Raw genomic sequence first — 26,311 nt, 5'->3', positions numbered from 1 at the left:
GTGTAGTTTGTTCGTGCAGGTCAGTGATGTACAGTTGCCAGTGTGTAGTTTGTTCGTGCAGGTCAGTGATGTACAGTTGCCAGTGTGTAGTTTGTTCGTGCAGGTCAGTGATGTACAGTTGCCAGTGTGTAGTTTGTTCGTGCAGGTCAGTGATGTACAGTTGCCAGTGTGTAGTTTGTTCGTGCAGGTCAGTGATATACAGTTGCCAGCATGTAGTTTGTTTGTGCAGGTCAGTGATGTACAGTTGCCAGTGTGTAGTTTGTTCGTGCAGGTCAGATATGTACAGTTGCCAGCTTGTAGTTTGTTCGTGCAGGTCAGTGATGTACAGTTGCCAGTGTGTAGTTTGTTCGTGCAGGTCAGTGATGTACAGTTGCCAGTGTGTAGTTTGTTCGTGCAGGTCAGTGATGTACAGTTGCCAGCGTGTAGTTTGTTCGTGCAGGTCAGTGATGTACAGTTGCCAGCGTGTAGTTTGTTCGTGCAGGTCAGTGATGTACAGTTGCCAGTGTGTAGTTTGTTCGTGCAGGTCAGTGATGTACAGTTGCCAGTGTGTAGTTTGTTCGTGCACGTCAGTGATGTACAGTTGCCAGTGTGTAGTTTGTTCGTGCAGGTCAGTGATGTACAGTTGCCAGCGTGTAGTTTGTTCGTGCAGGTCAGTGATGTACAGTTGCCAGTGTGTAGTTTGTTCGTGCAGGTCAGATATGTACAGTTGCCAGCATGTAGTTTGTTCGTGCAGGTCAGTGATGTACAGTTGCCAGTGTGTAGTTTGTTCGTGCAGGTCAGTGATGTACAGTTGCCAGCGTGTAGTTTGTTCGTGCAGGTCAGTGATGTACAGTTGCCAGTGTGTAGTTTGTTCGTGCAGGTCAGTGATGTACAGTTGCCAGCGTGTAGTTTGTTCGTGCAGGTCAGTGATGTACAGTTGCCAGCATGTAGTTTGTTCGTGCAGGTCAGTGATGTACAGTTGCCAGTGTGTAGTTTGTTCGTGCAGGTCAGTGATGTACAGTTGCCAGTGTGTAGTTTGTTCGTGCAGGTCAGTGATGTACAGTTGCCAGCGTGTAGTTTGTTTGTGCAGGTCAGTGATGTACAGTTGCCAGCGTGTAGTTTGTTCGTGCAGGTCAGTGATGTACAGTTGCCATCATGTAGTTTGTTCGTGCAGGTCAGTGATGTACAGTTGCCAGCGTGTAGTTTGTTTGTGCAGGTCAGTGATGTACAGTTGCCAGCGTGTAGTTTGTTTGTGCAGGTCAGTGATATACAGTTGCCAGCGTGTAGTTTGTTTGTGCAGGTCAGTGATGTACAGTTGCCAGTGTGTAGTTTGTTCGTGCAGGTCAGTGATGTACAGTTGCCAGTGTGTAGTTTGTTCGTGCAGGTCAGTGATGTACAGTTGCCAGCGTGTAGTTTGTTCGTGCAGGTCAGTGATGTACAGTTGCCATCATGTAGTTTGTTCGTGCAGGTCAGTGATGTACAGTTGCCAGCGTGTAGTTTGTTTGTGCAGGTCAGTGATGTACAGTTGCCAGCGTGTAGTTTGTTTGTGCAGGTCAGTGATATACAGTTGCCAGCGTGTAGTTTGTTTGTGCAGGTCAGTGATGTACAGTTGCCAGTGTGTAGTTTGTTCGTGCAAGGTCAGTGATGTACAGTTGCCAGCATGTAGTTTGTTTGTGCAGGTCAGTGATGTACAGTTGCCAGCGTGTAGTTTGTTCGTGCAGGTCAGTGATGTACAGTTGCCAGCATGTAGTTTGTTCGTGCAGGTCAGTGATGTACAGTTGCCAGTGTGTAGTTTGTTCGTGCAAGGTCAGTGATGTACAGTTGCCAGCATGTAGTTTGTTTGTGCAGGTCAGTGATGTACAGTTGCCAGCGTGTAGTTTGTTCGTGCAGGTCAGTGATGTACAGTTGCCATCATGTAGTTTGTTCGTGCAGGTCAGTGATGTACAGTTGCCAGCGTGTAGTTTGTTTGTGCAGGTCAGTGATGTACAGTTGCCAGCGTGTAGTTTGTTCGTGCAGGTCAGTGATGTACAGTTGCCAGCGTGTAGTTTGTTTGTGCAGGTCAGTGATGTACAGTTGCCAGTGTGTAGTTTGTTCGTGCAGGTCAGTGATGTACAGTTGCCAGTGTGTAGTTTGTTCGTGCAGGTCAGTGATGTACAGTTGCCAGTGTGTAGTTTGTTCGTGCAGGTCAGTGATGTACAGTTGCCAGCGTGTAGTTTGTTCGTGCAGGTCAGTGATGTACAGTTGCCAGCGTGTAGTTTGTTCGTGCAGGTCAGTGATGTACAGTTGCCAGTGTGTAGTTTGTTCGTGCAGGTCAGTGATGTACAGTTGCCAGTGTGTAGTTTGTTCGTGCAGGTCAGTGATGTACAGTTGCCAGCGTGTAGTTTGTTTGTGCAGGTCAGTGATGTACAGTTGCCAGAGTGTAGTTTGTTCGTGCAGGTCAGATATGTACAGTTGCCAGCTTGTAGTTTGTTCGTGCAGGTCAGTGATGTACAGTTGCCAGCATGTAGTTTGTTCGTGCAGGTCAGTGATGTACAGTTGCCAGTGTGTAGTTTGTTCGTGCAGGTCAGTGATGTACAGTTGCCAGTGTGTAGTTTGTTCGTGCAGGTCAGTGATGTACAGTTGCCAGTGTGTAGTTTGTTCGTGCAGGTCAGTGATGTACAGTTGCCAGCGTGTAGTTTGTTCGTGCAGGTCAGTGATGTACAGTTGCCAGCGTGTAGTTTGTTCGTGCAGGTCAGTGATGTACAGTTGCCAGTGTGTAGTTTGTTCGTGCAGGTCAGTGATGTACAGTTGCCAGTGTGTAGTTTGTTCGTGCACGTCAGTGATGTACAGTTGCCAGTGTGTAGTTTGTTCGTGCACGTCAGTGATGTACAGTTGCCAGCGTGTAGTTTGTTCGTGCAGGTCAGTGATGTACAGTTGCCATCATGTAGTTTGTTCGTGCAGGTCAGTGATGTACAGTTGCCAGCGTGTAGTTTGTTTGTGCAGGTCAGTGATGTACAGTTGCCAGCGTGTAGTTTGTTCGTGCAGGTCAGTGATGTACAGTTGCCATCATGTAGTTTGTTCGTGCAGGTCAGTGATGTACAGTTGCCAGCGTGTAGTTTGTTCGTGCAGGTCAGTGATGTACAGTTGCCAGCGTGTAGTTTGTTCGTGCAGGTCAGTGATGTACAGTTGCCAGCGTGTAGTTTGTTTGTGCAGGTCAGTGATGTACAGTTGCCAGTGTGTAGTTTGTTCGTGCAGGTCAGTGATGTACAGTTGCCAGTGTGTAGTTTGTTCGTGCAGGTCAGTGATGTACAGTTGCCAGCGTGTAGTTTGTTCGTGCAGGTCAGTGATGTACAGTTGCCAGCGTGTAGTTTGTTCGTGCAGGTCAGTGATGTACAGTTGCCAGTGTGTAGTTTGTTCGTGCAGGTCAGTGATGTACAGTTGCCAGTGTGTAGTTTGTTCGTGCAGGTCAGTGATGTACAGTTGCCAGTGTGTAGTTTGTTCGTGCACGTCAGTGATGTACAGTTGCCAGTGTGTAGTTTGTTCGTGCAGGTCAGTGATGTACAGTTGCCAGCGTGTAGTTTGTTCGTGCAGGTCAGTGATGTACAGTTGCCAGTGTGTAGTTTGTTCGTGCAGGTCAGTGATGTACAGTTGCCAGTGTGTAGTTTGTTCGTGCACGTCAGTGATGTACAGTTGCCAGTGTGTAGTTTGTTCGTGCAGGTCAGTGATGTACAGTTGCCAGCGTGTAGTTTGTTCGTGCAGGTCAGTGATGTACAGTTGCCAGTGTGTAGTTTGTTTGTGCAGGTCATTGATGTACAGTTGCCAGTGTGTAGTTTGTTCGTGCAAGGTCAGTGATGTACAGTTGCCAGCATGTAGTTTGTTTGTGCAGGTCAGTGATGTACAGTTGCCAGCGTGTAGTTTGTTCGTGCAGGTCAGTGATGTACAGTTGCCAGCATGTAGTTTGTTCGTGCAGGTCAGTGATGTACAGTTGCCAGTGTGTAGTTTGTTTGTGCAGGTCAGTGATGTACAGTTGCCAGCATGTAGTTTGTTCGTGCAGGTCAGTGATGTACAGTTGCCATCATGTAGTTTGTTCGTGCAGGTCAGTGATGTACAGTTGCCAGCGTGTAGTTTGTTTGTGCAGGTCAGTGATGTACAGTTGCCAGCGTGTAGTTTGTTCGTGCAGGTCAGTGATGTACAGTTGCCAGCGTGTAGTTTGTTCGTGCAGGTCAGTGATGTACAGTTGCCAGTGCGTAGTTTGTTCGTGCAGGTCAGTGATGTACAGTTGCCAGTGTGTAGTTTGTTCGTGCAGGTCAGTGATGTACAGTTGCCAGTGTGTAGTTTGTTCGTGCAGGTCAGTGATGTACAGTTGCCAGTGTGTAGTTTGTTCGTGCAAGGTCAGTGATGTACAGTTGCCAGCATGTAGTTTGTTCGTGCAGGTCAGTGATGTACAGTTGCCAGCATGTAGTTTGTTCGTGCAAGGTCAGTGATGTACAGTTGCCAGCGTGTAGTTTGTTCGTGCAGGTCAGTGATGTACAGTTGCCAGCGTGTAGTTTGTTCGTGCAGAGGTACATGTTATTTCCCTGTTGAATTCTGAGTTGGATAAGGTCCCCAGTAACCTATGCTTGTTCTAAGAGGCATTGGATTGGTTTGTCAGGCCAGGCTGACTGTGTCACTACGCCCCCATGACCCTAGTCAGTGGTTTGTCTGGTCCAGACTGACTGTGTGACTACGCCCCCATGACCCTAGTCAGTGGTTTGTCAGGCCAGGCTGACTGTGTCACTACGCCCCCATGACCCTAGTCAGTGGTTTGTCTGGTCCAGACTGACTGTGTGACTACGCCCCCATGACCCTAGTCAGTGGTTTGTCAGGCCAGGCTGACTGTGTCACTACGCCCCCATGACCCTACTCAGTGGTTTGTCTGGTCCAGACTCAGTCTCCACCCGTGACAATAAGGGGTAGAATAGGTCTTCAGCTTCCCATGCTAGCCGTAAGAGGTGACTACCGGGATTGGGTGGTCAGGCTCACTGACTTGGTTGATGCATTGCATCGTGTCCCAATTCCATTGATCAATGCTCATGTTATCAATCCCTGGATTGTCTGTTCCAGATTTGATTATTTACAGACCGCTGTAATATAGGTGGAATATTGCTGAGTGAGGATGAAACAACAAACAAACAAAAAACAGTTAGTCTCATGCCTCCGTGATGAAGCTGGAAACTTGCTGACTGTGCAACAAAAACAACCACATATCATCAATGAGACTATCACCAGCTGGTTACAATGTCTAACCAGGATGATTGTGTTTGGCAGTACATAAATGTCCACTGTACAGTTCTCTGTACAGTCCTCTGTATAGTCCTCTGTACAGTTCTCTGTATAGTCCACTGTACAGTTCTCTGTATAATCCTCTGTATAGGCCTCTGTACAGTTCTCTGTATAGTCCACTGTACAGTTCTCTGTATAGTCCTCTGTACAGTCCTCTGTACAGTCCTCTGTATAGTCCACTGTACAGTTCTCTGTATAGTCCACTGTACACTCCTCTGGACAGTCCTCTGTATAGGCCTCTGTATAGTCCACTGTACAGTCCTCTGTACTGTCCTCTGTATAGTCCTCTGTACAGTTCTCTGTATAGTCCTCTGTACAGTCCTCTGTATAGGCCACTGTACAGTTCTCTGTATAGTCCACTGTACACTCCTCTGTACAGTCCCTTGTATAGGCCTCTGTACAGTCCTCTGTATAGGCCTCTGTACAGTCCTCTGTACAGTCCTTTGTACAGTTCTCTGTATAGTCCACTGTACCATCCTCTGTATAGGCCTCTGTACAGTCCTCTGTACTGTCCTCTGTACAGTCCTCTGTATAGTCTACTGTACAGTCTACTGTAGTCTACTGTACAGTCCTCTGTATAGTCCACTGTACAGTTCTCTGTACAGTCCTCTGTACTGTCCTCTGTATAGTCTACTGTATTGTCCACTGTACAGTTCTCTGTATAGTCAACTGTACAGTTCTCTGTATAGTCCTCTGTAACGTCCTCTGTATAGGCCTCTGTACAGTTCTCTGTATAGTCCACTGTACGGTTCTGTATAGTCCTCTGTACAGTCCTCTGTACAGTCCTCTGTATAGGCCTCTGTACAGTCCTCTGTACTGTCCTCTGTATAGTCTCCTGTACAGTCTACTGTACAGTTCTCTGTACTGTCCTCTGTATAGTCTACTGTATTGTCCACTGTACAGTTCTCTGTATAGTCAACTGTACAGTTCTCTGTAGTCCTCTGTACAGTCCGCTGTACAGTCCTCTGTATAGGCCTCTGTACAGTTCTCTGTATAGTCCACTGTACAGTTCTCTGTATAGTCCTCTGTACAGTCCTCTGTATAGTCTACTGTACAGTCCTCTGTACAGTCCACTGTACAGTTCTCTGTATAGGCCTCTGTACAGTCCTCTGTACTGTCCTCTGTATAGTCTACTGTACAGTCTACTGTACAGTCCTCTGTATAGTCCACTGTACAGTTCTCTGTACAGTCCTCTGTACAGTCCTCTGTACTGTCCTCTGTATAGTCTACTGTATTGTCCACTGTACAGTTCTCTGTATAGTCCACTGTACAGTTCTCTGTATAGTCCTCTGTAACGTCCTCTGTATAGGCCCCTGTACAGTTCTCTGTATAGTCCACTGTACGGTTCTCTGTATAGTCCTCTGTACAGTCCTCTGTATAGTCCACTGTACAGTTCTCTGTATAGTCCACTGTACACTCCTCTGGACAGTCCTCTGTATAGGCCTCTTTACAGTCCTCTGTATAGGCATCTGTACAGTCCTCTGTATAGTCCACTGTACAGTCCTCTGTACTGTCCTCTGTATAGTCCTCTGTACAGTTCTCTGTATAGTCCTCTGTACAGTCCTCTGTATAGGCCACTGTACAGTTCTCTGTATAGTCCACTGTACACTCCTCTGTATAGTCCTCTGTATAGGCCTCTGTATAGTTCTCTGTACAGTCCTCTGTACAGTCCTCTGTATAGTCCACTGTACAGTCCTCTGTATAGTCCACTGTACAGTCCTCTGTACAGTCCTCTGTACTGTCCTCTGTACAGTCCTCTGTATAGTCCTCTGTATAGTCCTCTGTACAGTCCCCTTTATAGTCCTCTGTACAGTCCTCTGTACAGTCCTCTGTATAGGCCTCTGTACAGTCCTCTGTACAGTTCTCTGTATAGGCCTCTGTACAGTCCTCTGTACTGTCCTCTGTACAGTCCTCTGTATAGGCCTCTGTACAGTCCTCTGTATAGTCCTCTGTGCAGTCCCCTGTATAGTCCTCTGTACAGTCTTCTTTACTGTCCTCTGTACTGTCCTCTGTACAGTCCCCTGTATAGTCCACTGTACAGTTCTCTGTAAAGTCCACTGTACACTCCTCTGTATAGTCCTCTGTACAGTCTTCTGTACTGTCCTCTGTATAGTCCTCTGTACAGTTCTCTGTATAGGCCTCTGTACAGTTCTCTGTACAGTTCTCTGTACAGTCCTCTGTATAGGCCTCTGTACAGTCCTCTGTATAGTCCACTGTACAGTTCTCTGTACAGTCCACTGTACAGTTCTCTGTATAGTCCTCTGTACAGTCCTCTGTACAGTCCTCTGTACAGTTCTCTGTATAGTCCACTGTACAGTTCTCTGTATAGTCCTCTGTACAGTCCTCTGTACAGTCCTCTGTATAGTCCACTGTACAGTTCTCTGTACCGTCCTCTGTACAGTCCTCTGTATAGTCCACTGTACAGTTCTCTGTACCGTCCTCTGTACCGTCCTCTGTACAGACTTCAACAATGTAGCACATGATTCACCACATGATTAGATGATCATGATCGCTGTCATGGCCATGTTGTTCAAGCTACCTCTGACCTGACTCACCCAATCTGCTTTTCACACCCATGACTGAGGGTCTGAGGGTTAAGTGTCTTACAGCTGGCCTGAGGATCATGTGGGTGTACTCCAAGGACATGGCAGTCAACTGTTCATGGTGTTTGTTGAGCCTGGGCCAAGGCCTGTATTGGCTGGCAGCCATGCATGTAGGTTATAGGCTGATTATTAGATTACATTCTGATTGGTATGTCACAGTGAGGATTAACCCAGCAGGGTGTCAGAGGGTTATACGTTCTGGGCTGAGATTATCCATGTGGAAATCAGGTCTTGTGTCTCGATACTCGTGAGCTGGTGAATAGTGTCAGCATGTAGCCTGACCACACTCCAGGCCGTCATGCATTCTGAGATGGTGGGGGGCAGCTCTGTGGAGGACTCGTGAACCTTTTGATTCATTGTGAAAAGGAGGAGGAGCAGATATACTACCAGTACCTGTGATTTGTTATGAAGGAGGTGCATCACTGCACCCACAACATGACCTTGGGTATCGACGCTGTTGTTGTGGCCGGGGAGGGTGGGGAGAAGGAGACACCCGCCCCCAACAGACACAGAGGAGGTCACAGTTTGAGAACGTGTGACCTGTCAGACGGGACATCTTCACATCGGGGCTCCCAGGACATTCCTGGAACTGACATTATCATGTCCCAAGATTCTGGTCCATGCAGCTGTACACAGGATGAGATTTGTTACAATGGACTGGATTCATATGTGCCAGATCTAGACCCCATCAGTGCTAAGCTTATAGCTCTGTCACTAGAGATAGGTCCCTACTCCCTGTCCACTGTGTTGAAGGCAAGAATATGTGGAAATTCCTGCTGTTATGTTATATTCAATCGATATCCATGACAAGGTTCCATTCTATGAAATCAAAACCAATGTCTTAACCCTGGTGCGTCTATGAATGAGTTTTCTGTTTCCAGTCCCTGCTGCACAACTTGGCTGAGGGCACCCAGAGACTGTCGCACGCAACCAAGGCAGGGGAGGCCACTCTGCCCAGTACATCCCCTCAGGGTCAGACCAAGATGCGCCAGGAACTGCAAGCCATGCACAAAGACTTTGAGGAGTTCCGTGGTCAGCTGGTGCAGGCGCAATCCGACCTGGAGGTGTGTCTCACGCGCTGGGAGGAGTTCGAGGAGAGCTACCAGACGTTCAGTCAGTGGCTGAAGGACACGGAGAACCAGGTGCGGTCGGAGCTGGACCTGAAGACCAACGTGGAGGAAAAGAAGCTCCAGTGGGAGCTGTACCAGGTGAGACAGCTTCACTTATCCTTACTTGGTACTCCAACTTCTAAATGCCTCTCAAAGTTATTTGTTGTCTTTATGGAGACGTGGCAATGGTCACTTGCTTGATGACAGTGTTAGAACATAAACCAAAACGTCACTCCAAATCGTAATAAAGAAGTTGGTCATCCTTGTATTTTATCCTTACTTATCCCAATGTTACTTAAATCTTTTAGCACCAGATGTATTATTGATAACCATTGCTGTTCCATGTTGCAGCGCCACCTGGAGGAGATTATCTCCCACCAGTCGGCTCTGGACCGTGTCAGCGAGAGAGCCCAGGCCTTGCTTCAGACCAACGCTGATGCCAAAACGTCACACGCCATTACGCAAATCACCACCCGCTACCAGGCTGTCATCGCCCACTGCAAGGTGTGTACATAGCACTTAGATGAAGGACAGTGTAGTACAGAGCTACAGTTATTGCTTAACATTGACACAAGACATCACATAGCTGAGGATGATTGTTATTTGTCAGTGAAAATGTAAAGTATTAAAATGTAGACTATGACGACAGTGTTTCATGCCTGACTGGTTGTTCACAGGACATCGTCTGTAACCTGGAATTCTACTTCACCAACCACATGAACTACAAGGAGAGTCTGCAGCAGTTCCAGGCGTGGCTCAGAGAAACACGACAACGGATTCAGACCCTAGAGGATGACCAGGGGTCGCGGGACAAGGTCACGGCCAGACTGGAGCATGCCGAGGTGAGTCCGCCAGTGTTGTCGACGCCAGTGTGAGACATACTGCAATTGTCATGGAGCCACAATGTGGCATCAACATCGCTTTGTTCATACCTGCATTCCCAGCATCGACATTGCGTTGTTCATACCTGCATGTTTACCTGTGTGTCGACGCCAGTGTGAGACATACTGCAATTGTCATGGAGCCACAATGTGGCATCAACATCGCATTGTTCATACCTGCATTTCCAGCATCGACATTGCATTGTTCATACCTGCATGTTTACCCCTGTGACAGTCCAGCCACACTGATGTCCCATATCTCCCATGTCTGTGACAATCATTCATCCTGTATTCCAGCCCATGTTCTCTAATGATGATGGTTACTGTTGTATTGCAGGGCAACTTTTACCTGGTGAGCATGCTCGTCCCACTTACAGCCTCTTGTAGCATTCTTATCATGTGGCGGTGTTGTAGCATGTCCTTATTTAGACATGTTGTCAAGTGAAAGTATCCATGTCAAGTGAAAGCATGTTGTGTTTTAAGTTTTTGTCAACTGAAACCAGGTCGCTGAGAGAATGCTTGTGGATGAAAGCAGCTGGTGATGTTGAATGAATTCACAGCATCTTGTCAGTGACTCAAACCATGCCATCAAAAGTTACAGTCAATATTTAGGAGATAAACCTGTGTTTTAAAATTTGATGTAGTCTGACTGTAGAGTAGATACCTCTTTACTTTAATTTGGAACCAGGCGAAATTGCCTTTTCCGAGTCTGTTCGCTTTGCACATGTCCCTGACATATTCATAAACATTTCATTTGTATGCAAAAGACATGCCTTTGTAGAGTTTTGTAATCTCATCCCCGAAGCAGTCAGGATTATGGTCTAGAACAACATATCTTGGCCAAAAACATCCGATATCAAACTACAGTATTTCCTCTAATAGACGCTTGGCCATCTATTAGTTTCGTGAGAGGCATTGACTTGGCATGTATTCGAGACCAGGCTTGTATTGGAGAGCCAGCCTGAAATAGAGGAAATATTGATACGTTTTACAGTTCCTGGTGATTGATCGGCAGCCATTTGTTTTTTGAATCAATATGTAGGCTGTCGATGTAATCATGCCCATAGTTTTTGTGTGAAAAGGCTTACTGTATTTTAAAGGGGTTTCCGTAGCAAAAAGGAAACCTCTTTTTAACCAATCAGAATCAAGCATTCTTCAATGTCATGGTAGAATTTCTTTTCAACCTTGTTTACCTCACAGTTTTCCTTTTGCACATGAATGTGACAGTGGTGTCCCGTGTATGACAGTTTGCATGTTCGTGTAGATTGGATAGATGGTTGGATATCTGTGGTAGACTTGACAGTTGTCACTGTCTGTCCGTGGTCTGTTAAATGGACTCCATATATGAAGTGTGCAGACAGTGCTCCCATGTCTCGGCATGTTGTCAGTTGTGTATCCTGTGTATCTGTGTATCCTGTGTACCTGTGTATCCTGTGTACCTGTGTATCCTGTGTACCTGTGGACATGAGTTGAGTATAATACAGCGGCCTTTGCATCTGTTTTAACATAAGCTTCTCAAGGAATAATCATTTATCATCATATTAAATCATCATGACATGTTTATCATCATTGTACCTGGAGACGCCTTCACAGGGTTTCCCATCCATTTATCTTTTCATCCTCATCCGGGGGCAATGGTGGCCCTGTTGACTAAGGTGCAGCAATTCGCTGTGCAGAGTTGCATCCCTCGGGCACACCAGAAACCTATTGGTGGGTTTGAATCCCGGTTCCCCACCCACATTTAGCTGACACGCCATGAAATAACTGACTGATGGATTTTCAGATGTTGTCATATGAATGGTATTTGACCTTGTCTCAGATCTCATTTATTTTTAGGCTTCAATTTTACACCTCAGTATGCATCAGTTTTTAAATATGCTATAATACCTCAGTATTCCTATTGAGAGGTGTTTCAAAGATGTCAAAGAGATACTGATCCAGCGTGTGTGTTCCTGTAGGAGATACAAGGCGCCATGGACCGCGGACACAGCCTGCTGCGGAGCCTGCTGGACACCTGTGAGAAGACGTTGCCATCCACCAGCAACAGGGGCTGTCAGACGCTGCGGCAGGACACTGAGGCAGCCAAGACCGAGTACGAGAACCTGCTGACGGAAATGTCCCAAGCCAAGCGCAGTCTGGAGACTGCCTTGTCCCAGTGGGGAGACTTCGACCGGCTGTATGACCAGCTCAACATCTGGCTCACTGACGTGGAGAACAAGCTTCGGTCTGACTCAGAGTACAAGACGGACCTCCCTGAAAAGAGATCACACATGGAGAAATTCAAGGTGATACAACCTCTTAGTTTATCAGTGATTATGTACTGTATGTCTAACAGTTCTTCAGATATTGTCTGTCTGCTCCCAAGGCAACCCATGAAAATCCGGGTAGAATAGGTCTTCAGCAACCCATGCTTGCCATAAAAGGCGACTATGCTTGTCGTAAGAGGCGACTAACGGGATCGGGTGGTCAGGCTCACTGATTTGCTTGATGCATGTCATCGTATCCAATTTGTGTGGATCGATGTTCATGATGTCAATCACTGGATTGTCTGGTCCAGACTCAATTATTTACAGACCGCCATCATATAGCTGTAATATTGCTGAGTGTGGCATTAATCAACCAACCAACCAACCAACCTCCCAGGGCATTACAGGCAGACATCGCTGCTCACAAAGATTATGTATTGTATGTCTAGAAACAGTTCTTCAGATATTGTGCATCTTCTTCCCAGGCCCTCCAGGCAGACATCGCTGCTCACAAGGACATGCTGGCTAAGCTGGAGCAGAAGGCCGGGCAGGTGAAGGACTCCGGTCCCCGCGGCCATGTGTCCGGACTCTCGGCCAGGTACCAGGCTGTCATCACAGAGAGCAGGGTGAGTGTGGGCTACATGGCATCAGAGAGTCCAGACCTGGTGTCAGGAAAAAAGTGCTGGATTTAATGTATCATAAAGTCTAGTCACTGACCACACCAGATTCTATCATCAAAATCTAGTTAATTCCCATTCTTTAATGTTTGCTTACGATATACGTAGCGCTAAGATCACTTTCTGTGACTGGGCCCAGATTTGTAGATAAGAGATTCTATCATCACTGTGTGTTGTCCATGAATGCCCCGTGTTTCACATCAGACCAGGTCCACAGTACTGCTGGCTGGTCATCAGACTTCAGCAAGATGGAGATAAGTGGTATTGGGTTCATGTGGTCCAAGTCCCCCATCTTCTCTTTTCAAAATCAAAAATGGACCTCAAGTGGCATGATGAAATAACTTTAAATTATTGTAATACACTAGATGTACGTTCCAAATTTGACCTGGAGTTTAAAATTAATAATTTGAAGCCCTTCCTTATATTTTTGAGTGTTTCTCTTTTGGTAATACCATGTCACTTCCTCCTCCAGGATGCCTTTGTCAAGGCTGAGGAGCAGGTCAAAGGTCATGAGGACTATCGTAAAGCATACATTGCTTGTCTGGACTGGCTAGCCAACACCAAGCATCGGCTACAGCGGATGAGCGACTACAGCGGTGACAAGCGCACCCTACAGGACCGGCTGCAGCAGCTGAAGGAGTTCAAGGCCGACTTGCGGCAAGGTCAGGAGATGGTGAACCGGGCTGGTGCTCTGGGAGAGCGTGTCTGTGAGAGCACCTCACCCCAAGGTCGGTCTGTAATCCAGCGGGAAATGGAAGGTCTGCGTGAGGACTGGTCTGTCTTCTCCATGGCGGTGTCAGACGTGGAGACAAACCTGGAGTCGTGTATCGCCAACTGGGTAGAGCTGGACGATGACCATGTCACCATAATGAACTGGATAGACAAGATGGATGCCCAAGTTCGTGGGCTGATGGATCCCAAACCCAACCTCAGCCGCAAACAACAGCAGTACCAAGAAGGGGAGGTAAGTCTTACAACACCAGCAAGAAGGGGAGGTAAATCACACACAGTATCAAGAAGGGGAGGTAAATCTCCCACTATCAGTACCAAGAAGGGGAGGTAAATCTCCCACTATCAGTACCAAGAAGGGGAGGTAAATCTCACATCAAAGAGAAGGACCTTTTTCAAATTCCTGGCACAGGTTTTTGTTTCTGTAAATGTTTAACATGGCCACTATAGTTACTTGTTGTGCAGTTGCCTGTGTATACATCTTACTGGCCAGATTTTTTATAAGCCTTTCTATGAGTTTGTGTTTGTGACGCTGTTATTATGATTATCCGGTATGATAATTTTAATATGACATGTCATCCATTCTCCAGGATGTGTATGATGAGATTGGGAGTAAGAAGGCTGCTCTGGACAAGATTCGAGAGAAAGGGGACACAATTGCCCAGCGGAGCAGTGACCCTCGTCTCTCCAACAGCATGATGCAGCTGTCAACCAAGTTCCAGGCTCTCTGCTCCCTTGCCAGGGTAGGTACAGATACCATAGTGCTGATATAACACAATGCTGAATGTACTCTCTACTGATGAAATGAACCACCCTCTGCCTCCCCATGAACCAGTCTCCCTCTGCCTGTCAGTATCAGTCTCCCTCTGTCTGTCAGTATCAGTCTCCCTCTGCCTCCCAATGAACCAGACTCTCTCTGCCTGTCAGTATCAGTCTATCTCTGCCTGTTAGTATCAGTTTCCCTCTGCCTGTTAGTATCAGTCTCCCTCTGTCTGTCAGTATCAGTCTCCCTCTGCCTCCCCATGAACCAGTCTCCCTCTGTCTGTCAGTATCAGTCTCCCTCTGCCTGTCAGTATCAGTCTCCCTCTATCTGTCAGTATCAGTCTCCCTCTGTCTGTCAGTATCAGTCTCCCTCTGTCTGTCAGTATCAGTCTCCCTCTGTCAGTATCAGTCTCCCTCTGCCTGTCAGTATCAGTCTCCCTCTATCTGTCAGTATCAGTCTCCCTCTGTCAGTATCAGTCTCCCTCTGCCTGTCAGTATCAGTCTCCCTCTGCCTGTCAGTATCAGTCTCCCTCTACCTGTCAGTATCAGTCTCCCTCTGCCTGTCAGTATCAGTCTCCCTCTACCTGTCAGTATCAGTCTACCTATGTCTGTCGGTATCAGTCTCCCTCTGCCTCCCCATGAACCAGTCTCCCTCTGTCTGTCAGTATCAGTCTCCGTGTGTCTGTCAGTATCAGTCTCCCTCTGCCTGTCAGTATCAGTCTCCCTCTGCCTGTCAGTATCAGTCTCCCTCTGCCTGTCAGTATCAGTCTCCCTCTATCTGTCAGTATCAGTCTCCCTCTGCCTGTCAGTATCAGTCTCCCTCTGCCTGTCAGTATCAGTCTCCCTCTGCCTCCCCATGAACCAGTCTCCCTCTGTCTGTCAGTATCAGTCTCCCTCTATCTGTCAGTATCAGTCTCCATCTGCCTGTCAGTATTAGTCTCCCTCTGCCTGTCAGTATCAGTCTCCATCTGCCTGTCAGTATCAGTCTCCCTCTGCCTGTTAGTATCAGTCTCCCTCTGCCTGTCAGTATCAGTCTCCCTCTGCCTGTCAGTATCAGTCTCCATCTGCCTGTCAGTATCAGTCTCCCTCTGTCTGTCAGTATCAGTCTCCCTCTGCCAGTCAGTATCAGTCTCCATCTGCCTGTCAGTATCAGTCTCCCTCTGCCTGTTAGTATCATTCTCCCTCTATCTGTTAGTATCAGTCTCCCTCTGCCTGTTAGTATCAGTCTCCCTCTGTCTGTCAGTATCAGTCTATCTCTGTCTGTCAGTATCAGTCTCCCTCTGTCTGTCAGTATCAGTCTGCCCATGAACCTGGAACTATCAGTCTCCCTCTTCTGTGACAGAGCACCCTACAAAAGCTGAAGGACAACGTCCATGACCACCGAGTGTACGATGACGCCCTGGAGTCGGCCAACAAGTGGTTGGCCATGATGTGTGAGCGTGTGCAGGCGTGCAGTGACACTGCCGGGGACTGGACAGCCATACAGGACAGGATCGCAGACATTAAGGTGAACAAGCCAGAACAAGCCAGACTCTTAGATATTGTTGAGGTCTTTCTTGTATTTGTCTGATCAATTTGGTTCTGATTCATAGCAGATTAATTATGCCAAAGAAAGTTTTGAAAGGTTTACAATTTTCTGGTTTGACAAAGAATGGGAAAGTTCAGTTTGATATTTCTCTTGTTTCTATACAGGATGTGACGGCCAGTATGGACGACGGTCTACAGAAGGTCAACTACGTATGTGATATGGCTGAGAAGATCCTGCCGGTCACCTCCACCAATGGCAAGAGGACCATCGAGAGTCAGGTGACACAGATGACCAATCAGTGGGAGAAGCTGAACTCGTCCATCAATGACTGCACGGCCATGTTGGAGGGAGTTCAGCAGCGCTGGCATGAGTACGAGGAGTACTTCGGCATGATCGTCAAGTGGCTGGCGGAGGTGGAGAGTCAGTTGGAGCTGGACCCCGAGCCGCGGGCACAGCTGGCAGAGAAGAAGACCATCCTGGACAAGTACAAGGTCAGTAGCCATAGTTGCCATGGTGGCGGTGGGGGAGCCGAGTGGTTAAAGCATTTGCCCGTCACCCCGAAGACCCGGGTTCGATTCCCCAAATCGGTACAATGTGTGAACCAAATTCCTGGTGTCCTCCACCGTGATATTGCTGGATTATTGATTAAAAGTGGCGTAAAACAATACTCAATCACTCAGTAGCCATGGTTGCCATGGCAGAAATCACAATAACAAACTGTCCCACCAGAGCTTCCGAGCATTCAGTTTGAAAAGAAGAGACACACATGGTAAGAGTTGGCATCGGAGTAAAACAGGTTTGGGATGATCCAGCATATTTTCATACTTGCCTACTGCCCCTATAATTCCCTCTACCATTTGTCAGTTTTCTCAACTATTTAACATATTCCAAGATACAATGTGAAGATCTTTACCATGTCAAATAATCAAATCACATGCAGTGTAATTGTTTTAGATTTGAAATGACCAATACATGAATTCATAAGGTAAGAATGATTGCTGCTGCTGCAGATGATCCTGGCAGACACCGACCACCGTCAGCGACTTGTGAACGAGCTGGCCGACCGTGTGGCCAACCTGGAGGCGCTGTGCAACAACCCCGACGTTGCCGATTCTCTCACCGATGTCCAGGCTCGCTATGATGCTGTCCGCAACAGAGCCAGGGTATGTCTCACACAGGACCGGGGTTCCACCCTTCCATCTTGTATGTTCACCCCCCCATCTTGTATGTCTCCACTCTCCTCACAGCACCGGGGTTCCACCCCCCCATCTTGTATGTTCCCCCCCCCATCTTGTATGTCTCCACTCTCCTCACAGCACCGGGGTTCCACCCCCCATCTTGTATGTTCACCCCCCCATCTTGTATGTCTCCACTCTCCTCACAGCACCGGGGTTCCACCCCCCCATCTTGTATGTTCCCCCCCCCATCTTGTATGTCTCCACTCTCCTCACAGCACCGGGGTTCCACCCCCCATCTTGTATGTTCACCCCCCCATCTTGTATGTCTCCACTCTCCTCACAGCACCGGGGTTCCACCCCCATCTTGTATGTTCCCCCCCCCATCCTGTATGTTCCCCCCCCCATCTTGTATGTCTCCACTCTCCTCACAGCACCGGGGTTCCACCCCCCATCTTGTATGTTCACCCCCCCATCTTGTATGTCTCCACTCTCCTCACAGCACCGGGGTTCCACCCCCCCATCTTGTATGTCTCCACTCTCCTTACACAGTATCTCGCCTTATGGACTGAAATACTGTTAACACCCAGTTTGTTGATCAAAACATGTTATCTTAAATGCAGTTTTACCATGAATTTGGACATTGCTCATCTCTGATTGATCAGAAAGAGGTATCAAATCAAAATAACCACCTCTGATTGAAACAGTTGATTTGACATTGCACATTTGGTTACGGTTTCTATTTAGCATGGTTAAATCTATAAGTAGTCAATCTCTAAATTGAAGACACAGTATGTTATCTCCTAACTTTGCCAGCAGTTACGATAGTGATGGTTACATTAAATCAACATGCTTATGTCCACTGGTGCTGTGTTGCAGGTGGTGGTGGCCGACCTGCAGGCAATCTATGATGACCACCTTGACTTCCATGAGGCGCAGCAGGATTGTGAGAAGTGGCTGCTGCAGACATCATACCGACTCATGTCTCACAACTCTCTCAATGTCAGCTCCCTGGAGCTCACGCAGAGGCAGATCGACAAACATAGGGTGAGTACGCTCTGCAGTACACCTGGCTGTACACCTGGCAGTTCACCTGGCTGTACGCTCTGCAGTACACCTGGCTGTACACCTGGCAGTTCACCTGGCTGTACGCTCTGCAGTTCACCTGGCTGTACACCTGGCAGTTCTCCTGGCTGTACGCTCTGCAGTTCACCTGGCAGTACACCTGGCAGTACACCTGGCAGTTCTCCTGGCTGTATGCTCTGCAGTTCACCTGGATGTACACCTGGCAGTACACCTGGCTGTACACCTGGCTGTACGCTCTGCAGTACACCTGGCAGTTCACCTGGCTGTACGCTCTGCAGTACACCTGGCTGTACAGTGGGCAGTTCACCTGGCTGTACACCTGGCAGTACACCTGACAGTACACCTGACAGTACACCTGGCTGTACACCTGGCTGTACACCTGGCAGTTCGCCTGGCAGTTCACCTGGTTGTACACCTGGCAGTTCACCTGGCTGTACACCTGGCTGTACACCTGCCAGTTCACCTGGCAGTACACCTGACAGTACACCTGGCTGTACACCTGGCAGTACACCTGGCTGTACACCTGGCAGTACACCTGGCTATATAACGGCTGTACACCTGGCAGTACACCTGCCAGTTCACCTGGTTGTACACCTGGCAGTACACCTGGCTGTACACCTGGCTGTACACCTGGCAGTACACCTGACAGTACACCTGGCTGTACACCTGGTTGTACACCTGGCAGTTCACCTGGCTGTACACCTGCCAGTTCACCTGGCAGTACACCTGACAGTACACCTGACAGTACACCTGGCTTTACACCTGGCTGTACACCTGGCAGTACACCTGGCTGTACACCTGACTGTACACCTGAAGTAAACACCTTTACTGTAAAGGCAATGTTTCGGTGTAGATCCTTATACTGTTGTCAAGCAAGCCTGAATGATGAACATGGTACAGAATATATATAGTAGGTGGAGGATTAACAGTAACAACAATAGCATACATGAGAGAGATTAACATGAGTAGGTTGTCATTATGTTGGATTATTGATGAATTTGAAGTTTATCAGCAAAAACACACACTGAAGTAAACGTCTGGTGAAAAACAGAATGGAGTTGTTAGTTGTAGATGAAGTTGTCAGAGTGAGTGAATATGATTTAACGCCGCTTTTAGCAATATTCCAGCAATATCACGGCGGGGGACACCAGAAATGGGCTTCACACATTGTACCCATGTCGGGAATCGAACCCGGGTCTTCTGCGTGACGAGAGAACGCGTTAACCACTAGGCTACCCGACCGCCCTGAAGTTGTCAGAAGTGATAGTTATGACTGTACACTGACCCTGTTTGATCCTCCGTTACACTGACCCTGTTTGATCCCTCTGGTACACTGACCCTGTTTGATCCCTCCGGTACACTGACCCTGTTTGATCCCTCCGGTACACTGACCCTGTTTGATCCCTCTGGTACACTGACCCTGTTTGATCCCTCCGTTACACTGACCCTGTTTGATCCTCCGTTACACTGACCCTGTTTGATCCCTCCGGTACACTGACCCTGTTTGATCCTCCGTTACACTGACCCTGTTTGATCCCTCCGTTACACTGACCCTGTTTGATCCTCCGTTACACTGACCATGTTTGATCCCTCCTTTAAACTGACCCTGTTTGATCCCTCCGGTACACTGACCATGTTTGATCCCTCCGGTACACTGACCCTGTTTGATCCTCCGTTACACTGACCCTGTTTGATCCCTCAGGTACACTGACCCTGTTTGATCCTCCGTTACACTGACCCTGTTTGATCCCTCTGATACACTACCCTGTTTGATCCCTCCGTTACACTGACCCTGTTTGATCCCTCCGGTACACTGACCCTGTTTGATCCCTCTGATACACTGACCCTGTTTGATCCCTCTGGTACACTGACCCTGTTTGATCCCTCCGGTACACTGACCCTGTTTGATCCCTCTGATACACTGACCCTGTTTGCCTCCGTTACACTGACCCTGTTTGATCCCTCAGGTACACTGACCCTGTTTGATCCCTCCGTTACACTGACCCTGTTTGATCCCTCCGGTACACTGACCCTGTTTGATCCCTCCGTTACACTGACCCTGTTTGATCCCTCCGGTACACTGACCCTGTTTGATCCCTCCCTTACACTGACCCTGTTTGATCCCTCAGGTACCCTGACCCTGTTTGATCCCACCAATACACTGACCCTGTTTGATCCCTCCGGTACCCTGACCCTGTTTGATCCCTCTGGTACACTGACCCTGTTTGATCCCTCCGGTACACTGACCCTGTTTGATCCCTCTGGTACCCTGACCCTGTTTGATCCCTCTGGTACACTGACCCTGTTTGATCCCTCTGGTACACTGACCCTGTTTGATCCCTCCGGTACACTGACCCTGTTTGATCCCTCTGGTACACTGACCCTGTTTGATCCCTCTGATACACTACCCTGTTTGATCCCTTCCCCTGCAGGCTCTGATCCGGGAGATCGAGGACTACCGCCTGACGCTAGACTCGGTGAGCCGGAAGGGGCAGCAGCTAGTGGTGATGGCCCCACGCCTCCCCCGTCTGGCCCAGCAGGTGCAGTCACAACTCCAGAACCTGGAGGAGAGCTACGTCAACCTGCAGTCCACCGCCCAACAGATCAAGGTGAGTGCTCCAGGGGCAGCCGGATGTGGCCAAAGAGGTGGTCCATGTCACTGGTCTTTGTGGAAAACATGGCCAAAGAGGTGGTCCAAGTCACTGGTCTGTGTGGAACGCATGGCTAGCGGGGTGGACCATGTCACTGGTCTTTGTGGAACACATGGCTGAAGGGATGGTCCATCTCACTGGTCTGTGTGAAACACATGGCTAGCAGGGTGGACCATGTCACTGGTCTTTGTGGAACACATGGCTGAAGGGATGGTCCATCTCACTGGTCTTTGTGGAACACATGGCCAAAGGGGTGGTCCGGTCACTGGTCTTTGTGGAACACAAGGCCAAAGGGGTGGTCCATGTCACTGGTCTGTGGACCGTGTCACTGGTCTTTGTGGAACACATGGCTGACAGGGTGGTACATGTCAACATGTCACTGGTCTTGTGGAACACATGGCTGAAGGGGTGGTCCATTTCACTGGTCTTTGTGGAACACATGGCTTGTGGGGTGGACCATGTCACTGGTTTTTGTGGAACACATGACTGACGGGGTGGTCATGTCACTGGTCTTTGTGGAACACATGGCAAGAGGGATATGTTAAGGTGGTCCATGTTTCTGATCTCTGTTAATCACATTCTGATAGCGATGCCGGCCCATGGTGCCATGTAGTGTTAGGTGTAGGGATGACTCCACATTTCTGTTGCCATGGCTGTCTGTTACATGATTTGCATGCTGTTTATAATCATTTACATCTGATGTTTGCGTGTTTGGTCTGCTTACTGGTGTTGCAGATTGCAGTGATTGGCTAACACTGTTAGTTGGGTTAGCTGCGAGATCTCTTGCGTGCTGTGAGATCTCTTGTGTGCCATGAGATTTCTTGCGTGCTGTGAGACTGCTGTGCTGTTATTTCTGTCTGCTGTGAGCTTGCTGCCTGGTTTTGCACTTCTTGAAAATCTTCACACTTTCCTTCTGTTTCCTGAGTGAATTCTAACCGAGTTTCTTTAACACTGTCAACACTTGTTCATCCCTCGGTAGCCCAATGACAAGCTATGACAAGCGGTGTATGATGAGAGGTTTTACTGAAGTAAGATCACCAACTAATGAGAGAAGTGGGATGTCCTGTGTCATCCGTCAAGGCCACCTCACCCATGGTGTCTTGAGGCCAGTTCCGCAGTCCAAGCCCCCATAGTAGCAACATTACATGGGAAATTTGTGTAATATCGGGAATTACAACATCATTATGTGGTAATTGGAATAGAGAAAATGGGAAATTTGTGTAATATGGGTCAATTACAGCAGGATAATTTGGGAATTGGAACAGCATTATTGGGAAATTTGTGTAATATGGGGAATTACAGCATCATTATGTGGTAATTGGAATAGCGAAATTGGGGAATTTGTGTAGTATGGGTCAATTACAGCAGGATAATTTGGGAATTGGAACAGCATTATTGGGAAATTTGTGTAATATGGGGAATTACAGCATCATTATGTGGTAATTGGAATAGCGAAATTGGGGAATTTGTGTAGTTTGGGTCAATTACAGAAGCATAATGAGGGAATTCAAACAGCATTATTGGGAAATTTGTGTAGTAGGGGGGACAGTATAATGAGGGTTTTGGAACAGCATTGATAGTGAGTTGAATCGATGTGAATTGGGACAGCATAAGGGGGAATCTCTGCATCACAGGATGGAATGGGGATGGCATTGTGGGGTGAGCTTCTAACAGTGAGGGAAAAGGAGCGAAAACCTGGGGCATGGAAATTCTTGCTTGATTAACGCGAGTGTAGCTGGTGATTATGTCATAGATGACAGGAGCGCTGGTACAGTCTGACGGTGGGAGGAGGAGGAGGAGGAGGAGGCTACTTGATGTTTGGTGTAACTTGTCATTGGGGACTCTTTAATGTCTACAGCACAGTAACCATGGCGACAGCTGTCCGCTGGCCCCTACAGCAGTGTGGAGTTATCAGGGAGATAGCGGGACTGGAGGGAGTATCACAGTTCCCTGTTACAGTTGGGGATTACTATTACTAAACTTTCACGCTGAGAAAACGACAAGTTGGCACATGGGGCCTTTGGCATCTCCGTTTGGCTTTTTCAAAGAAATTTTGAAACAGAAAGTTATGGAAGGAAATGTTGAGAATCTAAGCTGTGCATGTGGTGCATGCTGCTTCTCTCCTCACTGATGCTTTTTGTCCCTCGCAGATGATCCTGGATCACATAGACCTGTACTGGTACTAGAGTTATCTCCCTTCATCACTTCTCTCCGGCCGCATTCACCCGGCCTCTTCTTGCTTGCCAGAAGTAGTACAATCGCCATGGGAACAGTCTTGTTTGTTTCAAGTGGACTTTGTGCCAGACTGAGATGTGATGAATGCTTGACCTGAATTCCAACATATAAACACATATATACCGATGACTAACAATGCCTAACATGTGTTAAGGGTAGAGGAGATGTTTGTATTGACAAACAGGAAGAAACTCGTGCATGTCAGTGTGGGTGATATTAGAGTGACATTGAGTGATGTGACTTATGTCGTGATGACCTATGACCTATGTTGAGGTGACCTATGTCATGGTGACCCAGACTGCCGAGGTGATGCAGACGGTGGCTGGGCCATGCATGTAGATGTGACCTATGTCATGGTCGTGGTGACCTGCCACGCATATTGATGTTCCGAGATCTTACTGTAGTGTTCTAAGGCAGGCAGACATGGTCTTGCATTTCAGAGGAATATTGAAGTTGAGATTCAGAAATCATCATAATACCCTTTTTTTTACATCAAAATTTTGCCATTTACATTCCTGATCTATTTTACATAAATTTTTGTTTATTTTATTTTGCAGATGGCAAACATGTCACATTACTCGCCATATGTAAAGTTTCGATTTTATTAATGGTTTGCTTTGCTCTTTATTAGTGTGTTTTCTCTGCTTTACTGTGTGAAGTGCAAGTCTGTGTCTGGTGTAGGCCAGGCCTGGTCCCTGGTTGGCCAGGAGGCCAGGGCTGGCTTCATGCCACGTGCTAGTGTTGACTTATGTGCATAGAGTAGTGGATGGCAGGTTGTAGTTACCGGTAGTCTGTAAAGATACTTAACTGCTAGACGATGTTCCTCAGTGTAGGTTAAAGTCTCAAGTGTAGAGACACAGCCCAGGATGCTCGTGTACAACACTGTTCTGAAGGATGAGAATCAGATAGGTAACGGGGACAACTATGCTCAAGCATGTGGCAACTTCCGCTCATTCAAACTATGCCACGTTGAATCATCGAACATTCTGATAGTTTTAAATATGTTACTTTTGAAGTATTTTTTACACGTAACTTTATATTATCTTTTTTATCATATCCCGTACTGATATATGTGTTTTATCAAATCCCGTCCAGATAAATGTGTTGCCATGTAAATGTTGATGTTCTGTCACTAGTAATCAAGTGACAGTTTTTTCCGTCCTCATCTCTCTTGTTATAGGGGAGCAAGTCAGAAGTCTGTGATAATATTTATTTATTTCCATTGTTAATTATGTGATTGTTGTGCACCTTGAGTATTTCTTGTAACAGTTGTATCTCTGTAAGGGCTGTACTCTACCACAAGTATTATTACACGTCTATACACGACCCATGTTGGGGGATTTTATCCCAAATAAATGCTGAATATCAAACGTTGTGTTTCTTCTGTTTCTGCATGGAGCATGATGTGCATGGAGACATATGTATATAGTTGCCATGGTAACAGAATAATGTGGAGTAATCCTTATCTATGCCGTATGAATCGAGTATCTCAGACCAGGTGTATCGGAGTCTTGTCTGCAGCAATGCTGTAAGACATCTTTGACATTAAGTAGGAAGTACACAAATATGCCGTCAACCACTCGGAAGAAATGTAGATGGAGAGTATTTGTGGCATCTTTGACTTTCAGTAACATTACCCTATTCTGACATCTTAAGATCATAAACTACAAATTTGATGTCTCTTCAGTTTATTACTCACAATCAGTTTTGCCAAGGTGTTCCTCAAACACATTTGTATGTTCCTCAAACACATTTGTATGTTCCTCAAACACATTTGTATGTTCCTCAAACAAATCTGATGAAATGCAACATCGCATATTCAGTGCGAAAACATGACCAGTATTTGAGGTGTGTTCTTCCTGGGGAAGTGGTAATAGCGTTACATCCCACCCAGCAATCACTCAGCTACATATCCCCCTGTATGGCTTCATAGGGAGGTTGTTAATCAGAGTTAATCCCACCCAGCAATCACTTTGCTACATATTCCCCTGTATGGCTTCATAGGGATGTTGTTAATCAGAGTTAATCCCACCCAGCAATCACTTTGCTACATATTCCCCTGTATGGCTTCATAGGGATGTTGTTAATCAGAGTTAATCCCACCCAGCAATCACTTTGCTACATATTCCCCTGTATGGCTTCATAGGGATGTTGTTAATCAGAGTTAATCCCACCCAGCTATCACTTTGCTACATATTCCCCTGTATGGCTTCATAGGGATGTTGTTAATCAGAGTTAATCCCACCCAGCAATCACTTTGCTACATATTCCCCTGTATGGCTTCATAGTGATGTTGTTAATCAGAGTTAATCCCACCCAGCAATCACTTTGCTACATATCCCCCTGTATGGCTTCATAGGGATGTTGTTAATCAGAGTTAATCCCACCCAGCAATCACTTTGCTACATATTCCCCTGTATGGCTTCATAGGGATGTTGTTAATCAGAGTTAATCCCACCCAGCAATCACTTTGCTACATATTCCCCTGTATGGCTTCATATGGATGTTGTTAATCAGAGTTAATCCCACCCAGCAATCACTTTGCTACATATTCCCCTGTATGGCTTCATAGGGATGTTGTTAATCAGAGTTAATCCCACCCAGCAATCACTTTGCTACATATTCCCCTGTATGGCTTCATAGGGATGTTGTTAATCAGAGTTAATCCCACCCAGCAATCACTTTGCTACATATTCCCCTGTATGGCTTCATAGGGATGTTGTTAATCAGAGTTAATCCCACCCAGCAATCACTTTGCTACATATTCCCCTGTATGGCTTCATAGGGATGAGGGGCGGTCGGGTAGCCTAGTGGTTAAAGCGTTCGCTCGTCACGCCGAAGACCTGGGTTCGATTCCCGACATGGGTACAATGTGTGAAGCCCATTTCTGGTGTCCCCCGCCGTGATATTGCTGGAATATTGCTAAAAGCGGCGTAAAACCATACTCACTCACTCACTCACTCACTCATAGGGATGTTGTTAATCAGAGTTAATCCCACCCAGCCATCACTTTGCTACATATTCCCCTGTATGGCTTCATAGGGATGTTGTTAATCAGAGTTAATCCCACCCAGCAATCACTTTGCTACATATTCCCCTGTATGGCTTCATAGGGAGGTTGTTAATCAGAGTTAATCCCACCCAGCTATCACTTTGCTACATATTCCCCTGTATGGCTTCATAGGGGTGTTCTTAATCAGAGTTAATCCCACCCAGCAATCACTTTGCTACATATTCCCCTGTATGGCTTCATAGGGAGGTTGTTAATCAGAGTTAATCCCACCCAGCAATCACTTTGCTACATATTCCCCTGTATGGCTTCATAGGGATGTTGTTAATCAGAGTAAAT

General features: G+C 47.1%; 1 protein-coding gene across 3 annotated transcripts in view; it reads left to right on the top strand.

Moving 5' to 3' along the window:
• The window catches only part of LOC124127167 (muscle-specific protein 300 kDa-like), a 270,673-nt gene that overhangs the window by 103,692 nt on the left and 140,670 nt on the right, over positions 1–26,311 (top strand). For 2 of the 3 annotated variants that reach the window (XM_048384845.1, XM_048384846.1), the window contains 13 exons: positions 8,765–9,091; positions 9,344–9,496; positions 9,670–9,834; positions 10,211–10,225; positions 11,832–12,158; positions 12,605–12,745; positions 13,269–13,760; positions 14,116–14,268; positions 15,630–15,794; positions 15,980–16,306; positions 16,826–16,978; positions 17,870–18,037; positions 20,509–20,685. In XM_048384845.1, coding sequence (XP_048240802.1) covers positions 8,765–9,091; positions 9,344–9,496; positions 9,670–9,834; positions 10,211–10,225; positions 11,832–12,158; positions 12,605–12,745; positions 13,269–13,760; positions 14,116–14,268; positions 15,630–15,794; positions 15,980–16,306; positions 16,826–16,978; positions 17,870–18,037; positions 20,509–20,685 — 2,763 coding nt within the window. The remainder of the gene's footprint in view (positions 1–8,764; positions 9,092–9,343; positions 9,497–9,669; positions 9,835–10,210; positions 10,226–11,831; positions 12,159–12,604; positions 12,746–13,268; positions 13,761–14,115; positions 14,269–15,629; positions 15,795–15,979; positions 16,307–16,825; positions 16,979–17,869; positions 18,038–20,508; positions 20,686–26,311) is intronic. The other variant, XM_048384847.1, reaches the window with a different exon arrangement.

Source organism: Haliotis rufescens, unplaced genomic scaffold, assembly GCF_023055435.1.
Source record: "Haliotis rufescens isolate VD_foot unplaced genomic scaffold, xgHalRufe1.0.p SCAF_51, whole genome shotgun sequence".
Lineage (NCBI taxonomy): Eukaryota > Metazoa > Mollusca > Gastropoda > Lepetellida > Haliotidae > Haliotis > Haliotis rufescens.
Note: the sequence above shows the minus strand (reverse complement) of the source record. Positions and strands in the feature narration are given on the sequence as shown.